Source organism: Mandrillus leucophaeus, unplaced genomic scaffold (genome assembly GCF_000951045.1).
Source record: "Mandrillus leucophaeus isolate KB7577 unplaced genomic scaffold, Mleu.le_1.0 Scaffold929, whole genome shotgun sequence".
Taxonomy (NCBI): Eukaryota; Metazoa; Chordata; class Mammalia; order Primates; family Cercopithecidae; genus Mandrillus; species Mandrillus leucophaeus.
In genome coordinates this window covers 525,454-547,125 of record NW_012110130.1, presented here as the reverse complement: position 1 = coordinate 547,125, position 21,672 = coordinate 525,454, and the positions used below count along the sequence as shown (strand labels likewise).

Genomic DNA, 21,672 nt, shown 5'->3' with positions numbered 1-21,672 from the left:
TGTCGTAACAATAATTAATACAATGGAGCACTTGCTCTATGTCAGGCATTGCTCTAAGGACTTTATACTTATCAACCCGCTAAATATCACAACAGTCCTTTGAGGAGGTACAGTTAGCCCCATTTTATCTATGACGAAACTGAGACACAGAGATATATAACTTGCCCAAAATAGTGAATAGCTGGATTAGAATCCAGCCATTTTTGCTCTGGATTTTCTGATTGTAGCTGCTACATTATCATGCTACATTTTACTAGCTCTTACATTGTTTTACTTTACATTACCTTAGGTCATCAGTCAGCAGATTTACTACAAATATTAGCAACTATTTGTGAAAGTAACCTTGAAATGTAATCTACTAATAAACTTTGTGCCTTCATAACTGTATTTAAGTTAAGAGGAGAATATCAAAGAGAAAAATCTTTGAGCCAAAAATTAAGCTTGTCAGTTTCTCTGATTACAGAGGATTAAAAGTATAGGGATTGATTAAAATTTGACCTTGGCGGAAAGATGATTTTATGAAGTCTGGTTCATCTTGGAGGCAGCTTAGAGTTAAAGACCAACGCATGGCTTTCCATACTGATTGGTTAAAAAAAAAATATGTAGATTTTATACACATTGCCATCCTGTATGTTTGTAGCTCCTCTTTATCAAGAATGGCAAATTTTCATGCAGAATAGAAGTATAATAAGCATTATTAAAACAGTAACTTTAAACTTGAATCTTAATTGTGTATTTCTGTGATTTCAGACCTCAGAGCAGTCTTTATGTGGAATTTTGACTGATGGCAAATGCTAGGATGTTCTTTTCAAAATTTTCCTTCTAGGAGAAATTATATTTCACGTATACTCAAAGTATATGTACAATAGGATGCATAAATATGTTGTGTAGCTGAGGAACAGTGTATATGCCAGTGATTACAAAAGTATCGGAACAATCAGATGACTTGGTAGCTATAAGTCTATCAAGAGCCTGCTCTTAAGGCTTCAGAGTAGGGGCGTTCTTTTTAATGACGGCACCCAAACTTATATTTGTGTGCATGTGGAACAGTTAAGATGGTGGTTGAGTCCAGAGACTGGAATGCTTTTCTTGCCATGTGTTTTCATTCAACAAATTTTAAACTAAATTACTCGCTTTATTCTTTATTTATGTTATTCACCATCAATGAATATTGCTTGTTTTATTAAATCTTTTGTTTTGCTGTAGTGACTTGAGGGGGCCAGCTCCTAACAACAGAGGCTTTGACAAAGCACCAGAGGATTCTGTTAAAAAGTTGTGTTTCGTAATTGTAGTTGTCGTGTCAGAGCCTAACTGACTTGGAGCTGAAGGATTTTTGTGAGATGAGTAGCTGTGCCAGCAGGGACCCAAGTCTCCTGGGCTGGCCGCGCTCTCATTAAGATTTGCCGCTAGCAGTGGCGGTGTTCAGCATGTATGTGACGTGCATTCTGTTATTGTATGCTTGGCTTGTCAGCCTGCAGCTTTCTGACACTCACTTATGTCACTCTTTATTCAGAGAGGAAGAAGCTTTTGATAATTTGACAAGACAAGCTCTTAAACGATCTAGGTCATGGCCTTCACTGTCTGTGATTGTGAACATATTTCCTGAAAGCCCTGTCACTCATCACAGCTACATTTTCTCCCGGGGAGCCACAGGCCTGTCCTGGTCTCTTGTCAGCTCATACATTTTGGTTATTCATATACCAAATACAGTACTGGGGGTTTTTTTCTTCCCTTTTGCAAATGCTAGCATGTTAGTAAGGCTAATCCTTTCTCCTGTGCTGTGTTCCCAGCAGGGCTGCGTTCAAGGGCTCTCTCTAGTACAAGGCAGACAACTGGCCAAGGGGAGCTGAGGAGGAGGAAAGGCCGCTTAGTGCTGTTTTTGTGTTTGTTCATTGTTGTGGAAATATGAGAACTGGTGGCAAGGGCCTTGTCTATTGAGCACTTGAGTCTTGGTCTGCTGTCAGGGGCTGTTTAAGATTGAGTGTTTTATTTTCTTTGATGTTCACATTTGAGAATAGGGAAGTGGGAATTAAACAACAGATGCACTAAGCCGTTGTTCTCGTAAAACAATAATTAGCACCTGATAAAATTCAATATGGGTCAAAATGCACAGTATAAACTCTCAATTCATCTGGTGTGGCAAACTGTGTTGATTCATCTTTGAATTTTATGAATAATAACACTCAGTTATTTATGTATGGTTTATTATATAAAATACAATAGACGGGAAAACTAGTTGGGCAGAAGTTGGCAAACAATGTAGCACATTGCTAAAACAGATGTACAAGTACACTTCGTATGTTTTCAGTTGTGTGATTTGAGGAGGCCCTTTGGGTTGCCATCCCTCTAAGTGCCAGTAAGGTGAGATCACCAGGGTAACCAATAAATGCAATTGTATTTTCATAGTTTGTTGAATTTGCACCTTAGATGAGTTCCATAGCCGACTAATAATTCATTTTAAATATTTTTTTAACTAGACCAAAGTTAGTGGTAATAGTAAGCTTCTTGCTTTAGAAATTACTTTATTTTATGCAGTAGGTATATAATTTTCCATGCAGTAGATATATGCCTTTGGGTGCTGTGGCATTCTATTTGATAAGAAGAAAAATACATGCAATGACTAGGGAATGGTAAAAAGTTGAACCCATAACAAGCAAAAATAAAAATTAAGGTTTTAAAAATTCATTGATGATACATAGTGACAAATAAAGGTGTGTGCCTTATATTGGCACCTAGTTTGAAATGAAAAATATTTGTTTACTTTTTAACCTCAAATGTAAATAGGTGTTACAAAAAATAGCAAAATGAAACTATGCATGAGAATGTTGAGTAAAAATACTTATGAGATAGTCAAGTAGGAGTTTTTTTTAAATTATAATACTATTGTCTAATAAATGAAAAGAAGTTTCATGTCTCTCACTACTAATTTTCTCTATCGGGCATCATCTTCATGTACAGAGCAATCAGATGATTGTTCAAAAACCAAGTAATTCTTTCTTTTATTACTAAATTGCTGCAACACAAGAAAAGGTCACATGGTAGAGTGGCATTCTGCCAGTGTATGACAACTCAGTGATTGCAATTTTTCAACCGTATTATTCTGAGGACACTGTGGTAATCAAGAACTATCCATAACTAATGTATAAATAACTGCTTGCTTATTTCTACAATAATCCAACTCAAATTATATGTACACAGCAAAAAGCTTATGATAGAAGGTAGGAAATGAATATTTAAGGATATATTGTACATTAGATCTTTGTGTGCATACATGTTTATAAAAATAGGTATTTTTTGTATATATTCTTAAGAACCTTTGTAACCTAAAGTTTGTGGCTACATTTGGTACTAACATGATCTTTGTCTTGTGAATCAGCCTTTTACTTTTTAAAAATGGTTGTCTTTTCATCAACGTTGTTCATCCAGAAATGACTGGGTATAATAAGTGGGTTTTTTTTTGTTTTGTAAGACACTATAGTTTCCAGGAATTTGACATAAAAACTGGAAAGCTGACCACTAAACAGTCTTTCCTATAGAAAGCTATATAGACTGCTTCCTATAGGAGCAGTCTACACAACTGTCTATAGGAAATTACACAGGAAAGTTAATCTTAAAATGCATAAAGGATAAAATTTTTCACCATAGATATGTTTCAGCATAGTCGAAACATATCTACTTTTTTGTCTAATCACTTATGGTGGTATAATCAGTAGAGGTATTGGCATTCAAATGTTGTTTCTTAAATTCTTGTCATACCCATGATATTTTCAGATGGTATGAATTACTTTTGTTAGTCTTATCAATACTTTGAAAAATAAATGAAAGAGGAATGACAAATCAAGTAAGGAGTTGTTTCACAGGAGATGTCAAAAATTACAAAGATTTCAGACAATCTTACTCTAGGCATGCATCTGTAAACAAAAGCTATAAATTTCCATTCACTTTCAGAATCACGATTTCCTTTGCTTGGTGTTTTAATTTATTCAAATCATTTATATAGTTAGAAACAACATACTCTTTGCTCCTGAGAAGATGGTAAACTGATCAACTATACATAAGCAGCTTGGTTAGAAAAAGTGTCCTTAACAAGGTCATAATTTAGGCATAAGAAGATTTATATATGTATTCGTAAGAAAATATATTCTAATCACTGTTTTTGTTGTTGCTGCTGTTGTTTATATTTGCTTGTTTGGTTGGTTCTTTTGTTGTTACCTATTCTAGTTTCAGTAAGTATATCTTTTACAAGATTATTGAGGTTTTGGGGTTTTTTTTAAGTTGATCTCACTACAGATGTGGATATGGAAAGATGTGACATTTTGGATTTTAGTTTCTTGCTGTCGTTTTTGTTCTTGTTGTTTTTAATTCTCTTTCTTATAGAGTATTAAGACTTAGCACCAAGTGATTCAGTAAAAGATGCCAACAGCTGTCACAAATATATAATAACAATGAAGTCTTCTTAAAGCAGTTACTATTAAATTGTTTTCCATCTTACTACCAAAGTTCAAAATGTTGTTTTAAAAGGTGTACTTGGTGAGTTTTGTTGATTTTGGCCACTGCTGTTCATTTATCAGTTTAACTGAGTTATGGCTCTTTATCACATCTTAGTGCCCAAAACTTCTAACCTGAAAAGAAAAAGAGAGAGAAAACTTTGTTACTGGCTTTCTGACAATGGCAGGGAGTGTGTTAAACCAGTGTAAAATTCAATTAAACTGTCTAGCCAGGTTTTTGAAGCTGAAATGCAGACCCTTTCTGTTAAGCTTCTTATTTTCCTGTGACCGACACCGGTGGATGCTGGGTTATGCCAAAACCAACAGGCTGTAAAGTACCTTGTTTCATGCTCCCAGCTGATCAATATTTTTATTTTCCAGGCTTGCACAGAAATCTGGAGGCAGTATCACCTAACGGTGAGTAGAAACACCTTTTTTATTTTCCCCAAGACCTAGCCTATTTACCCTTCTCTGAACTGCTGACCATAAAATATAGACAAGCATCTTCTGCTGGAAGATAATAAACATCTGAAGAGTTTTTGTACTGAGAAAGCAATAATATACTTTTTCTCTTTTCCACTGCCCCCTACCCTATCTTCCTGTTCTTAAAAGAATTTGATTTTTTTATTACTCACATCATTTAATGATTACATCATGGTATCTCTTAGTCTTCCAGACTGTATTCATTAAACTAAAGGGTAAAAGTATACTGGGAGCCTTAAAGAATAATAATCCAGTGTCTTTAAATGTTGTATTATCCACAGTCCACAAGCATTCAGTCCACAGTATCTTCAATTGCCTTTACTGAAACAGTTACTCATCTTTTTCAATGAACCTAGAAAAAGCTTAGTGTATATTTCATATAGAATAATTCAACTGTCATATCCTTAAGCCCTTCTTGACTTATTCAAAATGTATAAAAATATCTGCTTAATACCATTCAAATGATTCAATTCCTGGTTTCCTTTTATTATGATTTTAGGCTAAGTAGAAGCAGAAAATATAGTTTGCTAGAGAATCTAATTGACTGGTGCTCAATATTATGAATTTAGTTTACTTTTAATGTTGTTCAGCTTAAATCATTTCAATAATTCACCATAGCCTTACTACTCACTTCTTTTACTGTATTAAATATGTTGTGCGAAGCAACAGACCATTATTCTTTTAGTTATTACAGTTATATAACATAATATATATTAATTAAAAGTTGTTAAACATTGTTTCTTAAGGTTTAGCATATTTCAAAGTTTTGTTTACACAAAGACAGCTTGTAAAAATACAAAGGGCAAAGTTCTTTCAAAACATGACTTTCTTCTTATCATTCTCCTTAGGGAAATAAAAGTAAACCAACAAGTAGACTCAAACTACCTGTCTGTCTGTTACAGGCCCAAGAGGCCATAAATTATATAAGGTGATTTGTTTTCACACTTTGTGATTACCATTTAATTTATTTAAAGATTTTCAGTAGAAAGCTGTAACTCCTCAAGTATTCCTCAAATCTCAAATTAGGATTTGTTAACATGTTATACCCAAAAATATATACATACCCATGTATGTTACACATACATGTTACAGATGTAATTCATCTGAATACATTAAGTTTGTGCTTATATAGCAGTTTTTTATCCTAACATAGTGAAATCCTTACAGCCTAAGCTTAATTAGAATCTAATTATATGTGTTACACTTTTTGAGATCACAGAGCTACTCTTTGTAACCGTATAAAGTAATATCCTTGTAGATTTGACATTGCATTTATTTCAGCTTTTCCCTTAATTTAAACAATTCCAATCTTGAAGTGTAGGAAGTATGATTTTAAAGCTGCTCTTTTGATTATTTACACCTGTGTTCTTTTATATACCTGTAGTTAAAGGGTAAAAATTTGTTTCAATATAACAGATATTTGATGGTTTGCTTAATATTTTAGCTGTTCAGAAACATAAATTTTAAAAAGAATCATTAGGAAAAAATAAATGAAAACAAAATAAATTTACTTTTTAAGGAATTACAATATATTCTATTTATAGGTATAACAAATTCAATTTGAAAACTTTGTTCCAATCTGGAATCCTCGTTAATTTTTAAAAAATAATATTGAAGTTGCCATCACAGTTTATAAATTATCAAGTTGAAATTAATAATGAGTTTACTATGCAAGTATAAATATAAAACTAACGTGTTTATGAAGTTGTGCATATATCAGTGTCTCTAAAATAAAATAGTTAAGTATTTAAATTATCAGTATATGGACAATATCCAAATGTATGCAATGAAGGAATATTCAACCTTGAATAAAAACAAGATGCATGGTGATTTTAGTCATCTTCAGCTCTTTTACTAGGCGATGGACTGCCATCTATTGACTCCTAGTAGCCCTCACACATGAATGTTGAGTCAGTCAGCGCAATGACCAAGTAATGAAGCCTTGGTTAGAATTATTACTACTTATTCATTTCAACCAGTCTGCTTAAAACTCTGGAGCTTTCTGCACTTAAGCATTGATTAATTATTTTTTCTAACCAAAATTGTCAGATTTCTTATCCCAAATGATGGGAAATGTGATTAGTATCCAGTTTGGAAATGTTTATATTTGGGAGCTTTACAGTTGCTTTTATGTGCCTCCCAACTAGAAGATCATTTATAGAACAACTTAAATTTTAATAGTAAGTTAATGTTCACCCAGGAATCATTTTCTTTAAAAATCAAAAAAGTCTGTAGGTTAAATAGAATATTGTTTCTCAAACATATAAGAAATGTGGTGTAGTTGATTGTTACTAGTGGACTTCTGAAATATTCCAAATAAAAAATTCCTTAAAACACTTTCAGAACTAAGAAGAAAGTTATAGAAGTGTTCACTATTTTCAACAACTTCAAGAAAAATAAAATGAAATATCTTCAACAACCTGTATATGAATATAATAGCTTTTTAATCAGCTAGACTTGACTACATTAATAAAAGCTAAAGACCATCATTCTAAAGGGTGCATGCTAATAAAACTAAAAAGACTACATACACACAAACATCCATATTCTAACAACCATCTGATGACACCATCTTTTTATGTTTTAATGATTCTAAAATTATATAATTTAATGTCTTTATCAATTTGGAGACCATAAAAAAAGAAAAAAATATTGTTTTTATTTAACAATTACATAATTTCCTCAAATAGTTAATATTTTTACCTCCTTCAAAAATGTTTAGAATGTTTTTAAATGTTTGATAATATAACTTCTTGTATTTTCATTTCTGCTACATTTTCAGATTTTTGTAGAGGCTGACTTTTAATGTTCCTTTTCATCTTTCAAATAACTAATTCTAGATAAAAATTTTCCCTCTTTAACTATTCAAGAAAGAATGTCCCTTCCCCCACCCCCTGTCATTTCTACTCTCATTTATATTAAAAATCCTGGGCCAATATGGCCACCAACAGAGTTTTACAGCCAACAGAATTTTTAACTAGTAGAGGCTATGATTTGACATGAGTTGGACATTTGGTTAATCTTGTTTTTAATCTACTTTAAAAAGTAACCAGGAGTTTGCTATTTGAGGGCTGTATGTGTTAAGAACCGAAAAGCACAATGCATCTTTTATGTTTAATTTTGCATTTGATTTCTTTGTGTGCATTGTTAAAATGTATTTCAAACCCTACTGCCTTTTATTTCAACTGAAGATTTAAGCAGGAAGCAAATGTAACTGCTTTAGAAGAATTAAGCTTTGTTTTTTTATATATAATATTTTGAATGCCTAGAATTTACACTTCAAAAAATAGAATATTTGTTATCTGGGAAATGGAGAAGAGTAGAGAAGTGAGTGTGCTTGCCTTCCTTTCTGGCCTAGTAAAGGCTTACGGCCACAGTTTGTCAGAGTATATCTTATAAACCGTAAGTAACAATATTACATTTCATTTTGCCACTTAGTTTTCTGTCCTTACCTGGAAATACCCATTTAGAAATGTATTTTTTGTGTTTTCACAGTTTGGAGTTTTATACTGAGTGAGAATGTTATTCTCTAAAGCATTCTATGCCATACTACATAGTGGGTACCCCTAAATGTCAACAGATTTGGGTTTAACTCTAGAACTATGTTTTACAGTCCAGAAGGAATAAGAGGGTGGTTTTGGTTCTGAGACTGTATCTATGCAAAAGCCTTTATCCTGAGATTGTGATGTAAGATAGGATAGATAATTTTCTAATTGCCTAATGCTAATATGGAATGTTTTTCTTTTAAAATAACTTAAAATGTGAAATGAAGAGATTCAAAAAGTCAGCCAGAATCTTTTCTTTTCGAGGTTAATTGGATATATGTTGGGATTCCTAAATATCTTTCTGAGAGGTCCTTGGCTACATAAGCAGATCTGTAAAAACCATAATAACCCCATCCGCACAGTAGATATCAAGTGATAGGTCTGTTTTTCTCTGTGTGCGCTTTGGTGTGTTTAAGATAATAGAACTGGTTACATATTGTTGTCTTATAAAATGCTAAATAACCCCAAAATTAGATTTTGGAGTTATCTAAGCACCATTTTTACTGGTACCATTTTTGAGGCCTAACACATAGCTTTTCATAAGCTAATACATTATAAGTTCATTTTGGAAGCTTTTGTTTTCGTAGTTCAACTCACTTTGCCCACTTCCTCAAGAACCAGAAATACTCTTGTGTAAATTATAGGTTTTTTTTCCTCTGTATCTGGTATTGCTGTTTTAATGTTTTGATTGACCAGGTGTTGCTATTGAGACATTACATCTCTGTCAAATTGTCAGAGGTTTAGTTTTCATTTAAAATGCCCTTAGTACTAAATACTACTGAGGTGAACGTGATTGTGCTCTGATCATTCAGAAGGCACATGACTCTTTTGTAGTGCTTCAGGGCCATCTTTCCATTATAGTACTACAAAATAAATCAGACTGGTTTATCTTTTGAGTTTCTTGGTGTCTGAATAACAAATTTTTTTTTTTTTAATAAGCATCGATAATTTGTAATAGTCCATCTCTGATAACAGAGATAGAAAATACATTTGGAGAATGACTAAAATTTTTAAAGATATTTCAAATACAAAATTTATATGAATAGTTTTATGTTATTTAAATACTTGTCTTGTTCTTAAATAAATTGCTGTTAAAATTATCCTAATAATTTTTACTTCAATCTTCTCATATTTTGAGTTTAGTAGGAGCGATAAATTACTACATTTACAGAGTAAGTCAACTGATTTTTTTTTTAATCTTTATTTCACTGGCATGTGGAACCACATTTTCCCAGAACTTATCATTGGAAAATGCAATTTCAAAGCAAATGAAACCTGGAATTATCAATCTCAATAAATGAGATTCTTTTAAAAATAAATACAATTTGCTAAATCATCAAAAGGCAATTTTCTAAAGCTACTGTAAAGGAAAGGGGGAAAAATGAACTTTGTGAATTATAAATGCATATGTTATTTTTCCTCACATAACATTTCCACAGATACTTAGAAATTGCATGTATGCATATTTATTTTTGAATGGAGATAGAATAAGATGATTTAGATTTAGGTGTAATTTATATTTATTGGAGCACTTGAGAGAACCTTAGTATTTTCTTCTTTACAAAGAAATACTGAAGTGTTCACTCCTTCAGTTCTGAAGTTTGAAGTTACTTGATTTTCAGTATTTTAATGCAAATACTAATTTGGTTTAAATGGGAAATCAATATGGCGTATTTTGCAGTTTTTTCCTTGCATTAATATATTTAGATAATATCAAGTACTTTATGATGGTAATCCTAATGTAGATTTAAGTGTTTCAGATAATGAAGCAATGAGAAGTATGCAGCCTTCACACAATTTAAGAAAGATTTATCATAAATGTTTTGGCATAGAAGCAGCTGTGCTTTTGCCATCTTCTAAATATCTTTAATGACCTACTCATTAGTCATCATGAATTTGGCTCATATTTTTAGATATTAGATGTTGTTCAATAATCAAATAATTGAATCTGAAGTTCTACTATAAATAGTGACTTCCTTTCTTTATTTGACGGAAAAAGTCCCTGTGCTTTTTAATCCTGCCCCTAGTGGCTAGGGGCAAAGACCAGTATGTTTAGGACTTAAATATTTCTCATATGGCCTTAAAGTTGTACTTCTGTTTTAAAAATGTAAAGAAGTACTTGTTGTGGTCATCTGTTTTCTTATCTGTTAACAAATGTTTATCCTGAGGATGACAAATGGAGCATCACGTTTGGACTTTTTTTTTTTATTACCCTTTCCTCTCTTCCTCGTGTGTTCGGCATTACTTAAAAAGGAATTATAGTTAGTCATTATAGGGGCAGTTTATTCTTGATTATTAAATACTGTGGTAATTAAATTTCATTTCTAAGTGCTTCTTATTTTAACATATATAACACTTCAAAAATCCTTTTTAAAACCCACAGTATTCATATAATCTCAAAGAAAACTACATTTCTTTCTTTAAAAAAATTAATGGAACACTTCATGAATTTGTGTGTCATCCTTGCTCAGGGGCAAAGCTACATTTCTTTTTACTTGTAACTCTGCACTTTGAAAGAGTGACCCTATTATAACAAAAATGAATATAAATATAAACAAATAGTCTTAGATTTTCCAAAATTAATAGTTTATCATTGTACAGTAACTATATAATAAATTATAGTTTTTAAATCTTAAGTGTTGAGCGATGCCAATTCTTTGTCATGTTACATACACATAAAGAGTGTAGAAGTATTATGTAGATAACTTTAGCATATTCAAGTGATTATTTCGCATATGTGCTTTGAACAGGTGTTTCATGCCATTTATTAATTATATTCCAAGTGATCATACTTGCCATAGTCTTTTCTGGACATTTCAGTGCAACAGTAAATGTAGATAAAATATACTAGACCAATGATATTTGTATTAGACATTCATTTTGGTAGTCATGCATGTGAGTAACATGGTAGATTACCGTAATTCCTAAAGGTCTTAAGTATTTAGGAATCAATTAGTTACAATCATAATCAACCATAACCTTTAAGGGTTTGGATCAATCGTTTGAATAATCTGCAGGAAAAGACTCCTAAAAAGATTCCTTGACTTGTTAACATGAACAGTCTCTCTGAAATAGTGTTATATTTTATGTTATGATATAAGTTGTAGTGATAAACTTAAGTTTAAGGTTTCAAAAGCACAGTCTTTTCAGTGACTAAAAGTTAATGAATTATTGTTAAAAATCAGTCAGATTTTAGACTTAAAATTTATTAGTCATTTGATCCCTATATATCAGAAATTCAAGGGAGTTATGTGTGGGGTTTTTTTGGTACATTTATAAGTATTTTCTTCCAGCTATTTTGAGGTTGGTGCAATGGTCCTCCAAGACCAACAGCTCTGGTGTTTAAGAAATACCGAAAACAAATGAAGAAATATGTTACCTCTTTAGAAAGCATTTAACAAAAAAAATGTTTAATGTCTTTGGGATTAAATTAGAACTTCACCTTAATTGGTACACCAGTACATAGATAGCTCACATTTCAAAACAAGAATTATTTAAAGTGAGTGTTTAGAAATTTGTATTAGCTTTGTAAAAGGAATGCACATGTGTGTATCAACTGGTAATAAAGCTACTAGATAATTTTCATTCATTTTTCAATAATCATGTAGAACTGAATCAATTTGATAAATTATAAGATCATCTTTACAATTTTGTAATGCATCCATTTTACAAAAATATGTTCCTTTATATTGATTTGTGGATTACCTCACATTCTTACTCAGTTAGGAGAACTAAGTTTTGGGTTGTGTCTTAACTTTGTTTATACAATATCAATTTTGTTTTCTTGGCTCTCTCACATTTCCTTTGTTTACAGTTGTACATTTCCTCCCTGTTTTTACCAAAGTCCTTAGAAAACTGTGCTATACAATTGGGCCAGAAGGGCAAGCAAATTTCTGAGGAAATTACTAGGTAGCATTTTTTTTTTAATCATAGTAGAGAAAAGAATGCCAGCTTTGGGACTGGACTGTGGTTCAGAGTCTGAGTCTTTCCTCATATACTAAATGTGCAAACATAGTTAAAATATTTAACAATTTCTTCATCTGAAAAATGGGGATAATGCCTTGTAGGATTTTTGTAAGTATATGATGAGATGATAAATGTAAAGTACAATACCTGACAGATAGAGCGTGTTAAACACTATGCAAGCTGTACTATGGCAAACCCAAAGGCATCTTAGACCTGTAGAGGTGGCCTCTGGACTGATGTCCCAAACTCAGATTATTATAATGCCTTCTGCCCAACCTTAGGAGATTCCTAAGGACCTCTTTACTCTGTCTCCTAAGAATGTTTCCTTCTTATGTTTATTGAAGTGAATCTTTTGTTGACAAAATTGTTTCCTCAGTTTTCATTTTCTAATAATTTATACTTGTCTTATTCTTTTCCATTTAGGCTACTTCCTTTCCTAATGAAAATGACTGTATAAAATATGTATCAGAAAAATGCAATATCACTTTGAAAATATATATTAATAAATGTATGATTCTTAAGTGATAACTTCAGTACCATCTGAATATAGTTCTCTATCATAAGCAAATAAATTATATAAATATTTGCTCTCTATACAAATGATGAGAATAATATGAAATTGAAAAATTCACCCAAACGTAAACATACCCCAATTAGAATCTTTCTGCTAGGGGTAGAGGGCTTATGTTAATCAGATAAGAAATGAAACAAAATAGTGTATCAGTTTTTTGCACTTCAGGTAAAACTACTTTATGCCTTCACATGATTAATGCCAAAAACCAGCCTGATTTCCTAGCAAAATGTAGTGATATAAGAGCTGGGTCAGTTCTGCAGACTTCCAACTGTATTCTCAGATAGGTCCAGTGAAAAAGGCAACTCAAACTTAAGCACTTTATCAGTACATGCAATTTGTATTCTTTCAAAGAGCATTCCTATTTCATGTTTGCTCCTTGTTTTAAGACAAGCAGAGGCTAAGATGGAACATATTGTAAAAGCAAAAGAACATTACTTCCCCCTTCTAACAGGTCCTTGCAGCTGTGGAATTCCCTGTCTTTGTGACCCATGGTTAAGAGTATTACAGTGGAATAAGCAGAGTTGGGATGGCAGGTGGTGGGAGGGCCATATGTTGTAAGTCATGTGGAGTTATGGTAAAAATGAAAATCTTGGGGTTTATTTGGATCCCCTGTGTATTAGCTAATAAACATAATAGAGGTATGATTCTATTATTCTATAATTTTTTGTTGAGGTTCATGTACAATCACATGCAAAATATAGAAGCAGATTTGAATATGTTAAGCATTTCGTATGGTTGGAAGACGTGTATTAGTGTGATTCCTATGCTTTATAGTCTAACCCAATAAACATTCAGATAAAATGTCCATAGATTTACACATTTATGTGTTCTTTTCTGTCCCTTCACCCTACATCCTGTCTCCATGCCTTCATCCCTCCATCCTGCATCAAAGCTTGTGGTCCTTCTCCATCCACGTACTAAATGGTTTCTTTGTAAACGAAGCCATTTGTCCATCATTGTTTGGGGTCCAAACAGTGGTAAGATACCCTGTCACCGATCCCGCATGCTATGAATGGCAGCTCCTCTCCGGACAATTGGCGGAGGGGCCGAGAAATATTCCTGAGAGGATTATTTAACCTTTCAATTTAGAGGGCACAAAGCCTGGCTGATTAATGAACTTTCTGATGGGTGCCGATAAGCGGATCTATTTCTTTATTTCCCCTAAAAGTGATTCCTTCTTCTGTCCATATTACTATAATCTTAAACATAAAATGTGGCAAATAGATTAAAAAACAGCACTAAAGAGTTTATCTGGCTGGCAAACTGAAGGAGCTAAATTAAAATTGGTAATGACAGCAGTGGCTCAGCCTCATATATGGTTTTTAAATGCACTGTGTATTTTGAAGAGACTTATTCTCCAGCTCGCCTGGTAATGACTGCTTTTGGTGCACAGTCTGGGGCTGGCTTCTGTTATCCCCACCCCATCCCACCCACCCACCCCCCCAAAAAAAATGAGTTGTGTTATCTGGATGGCTGCAGACACATACGCATCCCCCTTTCTCACTGCATGGGCAGACAAGGTCGATAGCATTACAAGGTATTTGTGGCAGTGCTTGTTTCAGTTTTCAGAGCTGCCAGTTTCCAGGCGGATTTGAATTACAAAAGAAGAAGCTGGCATGAAAATTGAAAGGTTTTATCGGCTGGTCTGAAGCCTCATAGCACATTGCTTATTTATGCAGTCCATTTGCACCAGGAAATATAAAAAGGAAATACATTTTTAAAATAAGGCCATAAAGACTCAGATATGTTTAAGATGGCAAATAAAATATAGATACCTATAATATCTTTCCAGGAAACGATTTTCACTTAATGTTGCACATTACTTCAGAAGAGCATTTATGTTGCTGTCATAAATTTGTGCGTTTGTGTCACTATGTAGGTAGTCTCTGGGGATTAAGAAGGAAGCCTTTGCTAACTTACTTTAAAATTAAAATAGACAGAGGGATAGCTCTGCAGTTTGAGAGCTACATTGGAAATATTTAAATAGGGTGGTATATTAAACTTAAACTAACATTTTTGCATTCCATGTAAAATTAGCTATGGCCCAATGAATAAATGCTACTACCTTTAGAGAAAATTGGGATGGTTTTTAAGCCACAAAGATTTGGAGCATTCAGGAAGTGAATTACTCTGATCCTTACTGTGTTGCATATGTTCATTGTTCTCTGCTTACTGAGGTTTTCTTTTTGTTGGTGGGGTTGTTTTGACAGGGGGAGTGTCCCATTTACACAAAGAAAGGTTATAAATTAAAAAGCTTAATAGCTCATTTTTATAAAACTCATGCTTGTTTTTAGTCTTCAAATATATTATATTTTAGATTTTGCATAGTGGTTAATGTTGTGAAGATATAACCCTTTCACTATTGGAAGTTATGCCAACATTTTATATCTATTTACGTTACTTTAATGTAGTTTTGATTTACTGAAAAAGATATAATTATGTAATTCCTTGCACTCTTGACTACATAAAATGAAGACATAAGTATACAAACATAAAGTAGTGCAAGGCCTTGAATGATTGATCATCCGCAACCTTTCAACCCATTGGTTTTTAAAATTTCAGTGTATCCAAAAGAGAAGTAGGGAGGAAGTTACAGAGATACAGGAAATATCAAATAACTAAAGCAACACACATTATTCTGCAGTTCAAATGAACACTCTTTAAGAATCTTTTTTCCAGTAAGGCAAATTACTCTCAGGTAAACCATGAGAGATGCATTTTTTTTTACTATTTTTATTTTCACTATTTTCACCAGTGTCTGGTACCTTTCCCATGTTTTCATGACCTGGACTAATTACTTCATGTAGTTGTGTTTTTTTGTTTTTTTTTTTTTAAGCAGAGAAAATATCAAAAGCATACATGTCTGCTGCGTGCTAATGATGGGCTGTACATTTTTTCATGAATTTTCATAAGGATTTTTTCTACGTAGCATGTGTGGCTTAATGATGTAATCACCCGATAGACTAGAAAATGCTCCAAAGGAGGCGTTCCGGTCTGTTGTGTACATAATACATGTTTCAAAAATCTGCCTAATTAAGGAATTACCCAATGGATTGGGAGTCTGTTGGGTACATGACATAGTTTTTTAACACATAAAAATATTATGTATATATGATATACATGGTACTTTTAATGCCATTTTTAACATGTGAGGAAAATTAGTAACAATGTCCACTAGAATACAGGGAATTCTGTTTTTTCACGAAGAAAAAATAAAAGCTGTAAAAACTTCATAGAGGAAACACTATTTTAAAATAATTCTAAAGCCATTAGCTTGGAGAAAATTCCTCCTAGTATTCCTGAAGGGGAAGTTAATACTGTGAATATTTGCCAGAACAGTATACAAATGGAAGACTTTGTCCAAAACCACAGTTGAAGTAGGCCTAGAGTTCAGGTCCTAGGTGTGAGGATCCACTCAGAAAAACACCTTAAAGGGAGGAAAGGGAACAGTTTTTGGCTTTTTTGTAATACAGCATCATCTTTGTTGTCTCACAGCCTCTGCTTTGATTCAGTTCATTATAAAACAGTGTGCCTAACTTTTAGGTTTCTTTATTTGATTCCTTTAGGCCCCAGATATTCCAGACCCACTCCTACCCCTTGGATATATACTAATTACAATTCTGTTGGTGTTCATATTTTAAACAATCCCAAAGGAAAGGGAAAGTATACATTCTTCTTTCCCTGACTACTCTTTATAAAATGAAATAAAAATTTAGAAAAGTATGTCTGATTTCTAGAGTAGCTAGTAGAAAGCAGTATCTTGGCTGGGTGCGTTGGCTTACGCCTGTGATCCCAGTGCTTTGGGAGGCCGAGATAGGTGTATCACTTGAGGTCAGGAGTTTGAGACCAACCTGGCCAACATGGTGAAATCCCATCTCTATTAAAAATACAAAAATTAGCCAGGCGTGGTGGCGGGTGCTTATACTCCCAGCTACTCAGGAGGCTGAGGCAGGAGAATCGCTTGAACCCAGGAGGTGGAGGTTGCAGTAAGCCAAGATCACACCACTGCACTCCACCCTAGGCGACAGGGTAAGATTCTGTCTCGAAAAGAAAAGAAAAGCAATATCTTGAAATAGAAAGGTATATTTTAAATTTAAACTTTTGTTCTACTCAAATTCCAAAATGATGCTATTACGTCACCTCAACTAATAGACTTTGAATATGATGACAAGCTTTTGGTTTGGGGTAACATTTTCTTGAGAAGTCCTATTTGATTACTTGGGTTAGGTTTTTTAGATACATGACTATTGGGATAAAGCTTGTCCTATTAGTGAGTTTATAGAAAGAATAAATTGATTTGGAAATATGAGAGAATAAGGTTGTTCTCAAACATGAAAATCATATTGATTGAAGAGATGCTTATGCACATGTGATTTAGTCAGTAAGATTGGAGCCAAGCTCTACTTTTCTCAGTGTTACATTTGGTTATGAATGCATTTACCTCAGGTATTTAATATATTTGCTTTTTAATACATGTTCATATAGCAAACTGGATTAATAAATAGAAACACATAGTGTAGTCTTTAAGCATATGTGTGATTATAAAAATAAATCCATTTTGCATTCACAGAATAGAAAATACCCTTTAATTAGTGAAATTGATTACATATCCTATATAGTAATGAGCTTCAGCTAGATGCAAGCCCTCATTGGATCAAAGTCAGTTTAGATAAGGGCAGCTGAAGGTCACAGAGGGAGATGCCCAGCAGGTTCATTTGCATAAAAAATTACTGTTAGAAATAGGACACTGAGGCAACTCTAGCTCTTGGCCTTTGTCATGGAGATTCCTAGTAGTGAAGGGAGTAAGGCCAGTGTCCCAGATAATGATTAACTGTTTTAATGGCATTCATTCATTCATTCCACACTAACTACTCATGCAGAAAAAAGGGTTATGTAAAATGACATTAGAAGAAAATCATTTGTAATTGTTGCATCGGGCTGCACTTTGAGGAGACATTAGGAGTAAATCCGTGGCGTGGTAGGCTTATGCTTTATCTTCTGATATTTACTGAGTTTACTGGTGCATGAAAAGCTTTCAGCAAGAATAGCAGATGGGATGGACCTTTCATAGGTAATGCTATCTACCAGGTTATTACTTCTATATATTGATAGTAAAGTAATCTCCAAGATATCACCCTACAAATATAGATTATTTAAATGTCTGTAACAAAAAATAAAAAATAAAAAGAAGAAATACAAAAGACCTGCTTTTATAAGTAGTTAATTTGGTATCCATTGGGTCAAAGTCTTTAGATAAATTTTTTGACTTTAAAAAGTTCACAAAAACTACATTCATTGCCTTGCATTTAACTTTTTGTCAGCAGTACAGGCATGTATGACAGAACCCTGAACTTAGAGCTAATCAGTTGACTCATTCTGCTTTAAATTGGACCTTTACTGTTAATTAAAAATAAAGACATGCTCCAAGGCATAAGTATTGAGTCACAAATTTCTAATTCTGACACTTTAAATAGCTTAGAGATTTTTGTTAGATCATAGTATGAAAACTTGTCCACTGGAAACCACTATTGAGTTTTCAGTACTATATTCTAATACAGAAATGTTCTCTAATTAGGTAAGATCTAGGCTGATTTCATTCCTATTAAGCCCTAGTACATGATAGTTTATTAAAATGAGAGTATGTAGATAGCGTTTGTCATGTCATTTACTAATTAATTATTGTGAAACAGTTTAGAATTTCATAGCACAATATACTGTTGCTATTTTTATTAGTAATAATGGAAGCTTTTAACTAGTGACATTATTCAGATGAATGAACATCCCATCCACATGTTTACATTTCTTTCAGGGGTTAAATTTGAGATTCCTTTAAAATAAGAAGTATCAACATGAAACATGCTTTCAAAATCTCGATTAAGAAGGATCTCTTTGTTCCTGGTACTATAAGACTGAGTTCCTATTCACTTTGCATTGCTAATTCTTTCCTGATTTTGTCAGAGTATATACCACATTCTCAGTGTGAAGAAGGGGAGACAATAAGGAAGCTGTATTATTAATTTATTCAAGCTTTTTAATATATTTAAGCATGATTTTATAGGTTTTCCCTTAGTGACATAAAAAATTAATAGTTTCCCAAAGTATGCAAATTTTTATTAACAATAGCTAAATTGTATTGGATGCTTACTATAGGCCATGTGCTTTACTTATGCATTACCTCATTATTCATTCATTAATATTTACTGAACTACTCCTATATGCCTGGCCCTATTCCAGGAGCTGAAGTACAGCAGTGAACAAAACCAGACAAAAATCCCTGCCCTCACAGAACTTACTTTCTCCTAGCCTGGGGGTGGAGTTGGGAGTGGATAGGTAGTAAAATTATAGTATATCAGATATGATAAGTGCCATGGGGAGTTTTGTTTGTTTGTTTGTTTGGTTGGTCTTTTTAAAATAAAATGGCAGTGCAGCAGGATAGGGAGTACAGATTGGAGGGAGCTAGCCATTTTAAATAGGTCAGGAAGGCCTTACTGAGAAGATGACATTTGAGCCAAGGCTTGAAGGAAGTGAAGGAGTGCACCATGTTAAATCTGGGAGAAGAGTGATCCAGGCAGATCAAGTAGCTTGTGCAAAGTGCTGAGGTGGAAGTTTGTCTGGGGTATTCAGAGAACAGTGAAAAGGCTAGCATGACAGGCTTGCTGTGAGGGAAAGTAGTAGGAGATGAGGTTAGAGAGGTGGGAAGATGAAAATTACAGGCCATTGTAAAGTTTTTGGCTTTTACTCTGAGATGAGAAACTTTAATTAGAGTTTTGAGCTGAAAAGTGATATGTTCTGATTTGCATGCTATAAGGATCATCTTATGTTTAGAGTAGGCTGTAGAGGGCAGGGATAGAAGCAAAGAGACCAGATATGATGTTCTTGTAATCATCCAAATGAGAGTTGAGTAATTGAACCAGGACAGTACTGGTAGAGTGGAAAGAGGTGAATGTATTTGCAGAGCCAACAAGCTTTGCTGATGGGCTGGGTATGAGGTATAAGCAAGAGACGAGTTAAGGTTGTTCATTTTTGGCCTAAGCAACTGTAAGGATAAAGTTGCCGATGAGATGGGAAAGATTTTGGGAGGAACATATTTGGAGTGGGGGAAGAACAGAATTTGATTTTAACTAACTAAATTTGAGGTGCCGGTTAGACTTTCTAGTAGAGATACTTGAGTGTAGAGTTAACAGAGATCAAGGCTGAAGATAGAATTTTAGAATGGCAAGGGTAAAGGTTAATGTAAATCTATACTGTTAGATGAGAGCAGATTAAATAGAGAAGAAAAGCAGTCTAAGGACTGAACCCTGGGGCACTGCAGTGTAATTGGACAGAGAGATGGACAGAAACCAACAAAGGAGACTGCAGAAGAAATAGCCGATGAAGTGGAAGAAAACTAGGAGAGCATGTTGTCTGGGAAGCTGAATGAAGAGTCTGTATCAAGAGGAAGTGGTCACCTGGTCAGGTTTTACTGATAGGTTGTTATGTAAGATGAGTAAGTTTCATTTATGCCTCACAGCAGTGTTAATGAGGGAGCACTCTTACTATTATTATCCCCATTTTACAGATGAGTAAAGTGAAGGAACGACCATGTAAATAACTTGACTAAGGTCACATAGCTAGTAAATAGTGGAGCCCACATTAGAACATAATCCCAAAATGCATTGATAACTAAATTTTATCAGAGCATCTGGGTCTTAGGAAGAGTTTGCCAGTTTTGCCCTTGAGTGCCCCCAGTCCTTAAAATCCTTTTCTTCATGCTTTTTCTTTGAATAAGCCAAATATATCTCTTTGTATTATGTGTGTGTGCATATATAGTACATACGCATATCCACACACTTGTATATGCCTGTACTGTCTTTGTGAACACAAGAATCTGGTAATAGTAGTTGCTGTTGAGGAAAGGGGAACTGAGTGAGAACAGAAGTAGGAGACAGACTTCTTACCATATCTCTTAGTGTCTTTTAAATTGTATGCCATGTGCATGTTATTGGTTGTAAAATATTTAATTCTTTAAAATCTAAATAACTCATTTAGGATTCATTCTATAGCAGCAACACATATGATTTGTTCTTTCAGGCTGTGGCCTAACAGCATCTTAGAAGAAATTGTGCTGATGCAGTTTTTTAGTAGAAAATATGTATTTGATGCACACTTAATTCCATTTTGTAGGCCTCAGCCTCCCTAGTGCTTTCGTCTTTTAAAATCTTTACTATATTTGCTCTTCTGTCTATTATCTCCGTATTCCTCACGGTGTCTATTACAATGTGTTGTACAAAGTAGGAACTCAGTAACCTTTGAATTAAAAATTCCTACTAAGGGATAAATACATGAGAACTACCTGTTATTTCCTCAAATTTAGGCAATAAAATAAATTCAGAAAAATTCCATGAAACTTTTTCTCGTGTCTTCAATTAGTAGCAGAGATTTTCAGTGTTTGTATCTACTTTTGCCACCTTTATTGGTGCATAACTTATTTCCACTCTCTTTTGAAGTCTTTAATACCTACTCATTCACCACCTGTTTGTTTATTGAGCACTTCCTATGTTCTAGGTCATGGGTCAGCAAACTTTTTCTATAAAGAGCCAGGTAGTAAATATTTTAGCCTGGCAGGCCATATGGTCTC

At 33.6% G+C, this 21,672-nt stretch overlaps 1 protein-coding gene across 4 annotated transcripts in view; it reads left to right on the top strand.

The window, feature by feature from the left end:
• Positions 1-21,672, top strand: part of ZCCHC7 (zinc finger, CCHC domain containing 7) — a 275,882-nt gene that overhangs the window by 239,848 nt on the left and 14,362 nt on the right. For all 4 annotated transcript variants that reach the window (XM_011970119.1, XM_011970120.1, XM_011970117.1 and 1 more), the window contains one exon: positions 4,869-4,904. In XM_011970119.1, the coding sequence (XP_011825509.1) occupies positions 4,869-4,904 (36 nt within the window). The remainder of the gene's footprint in view (positions 1-4,868; positions 4,905-21,672) is intronic.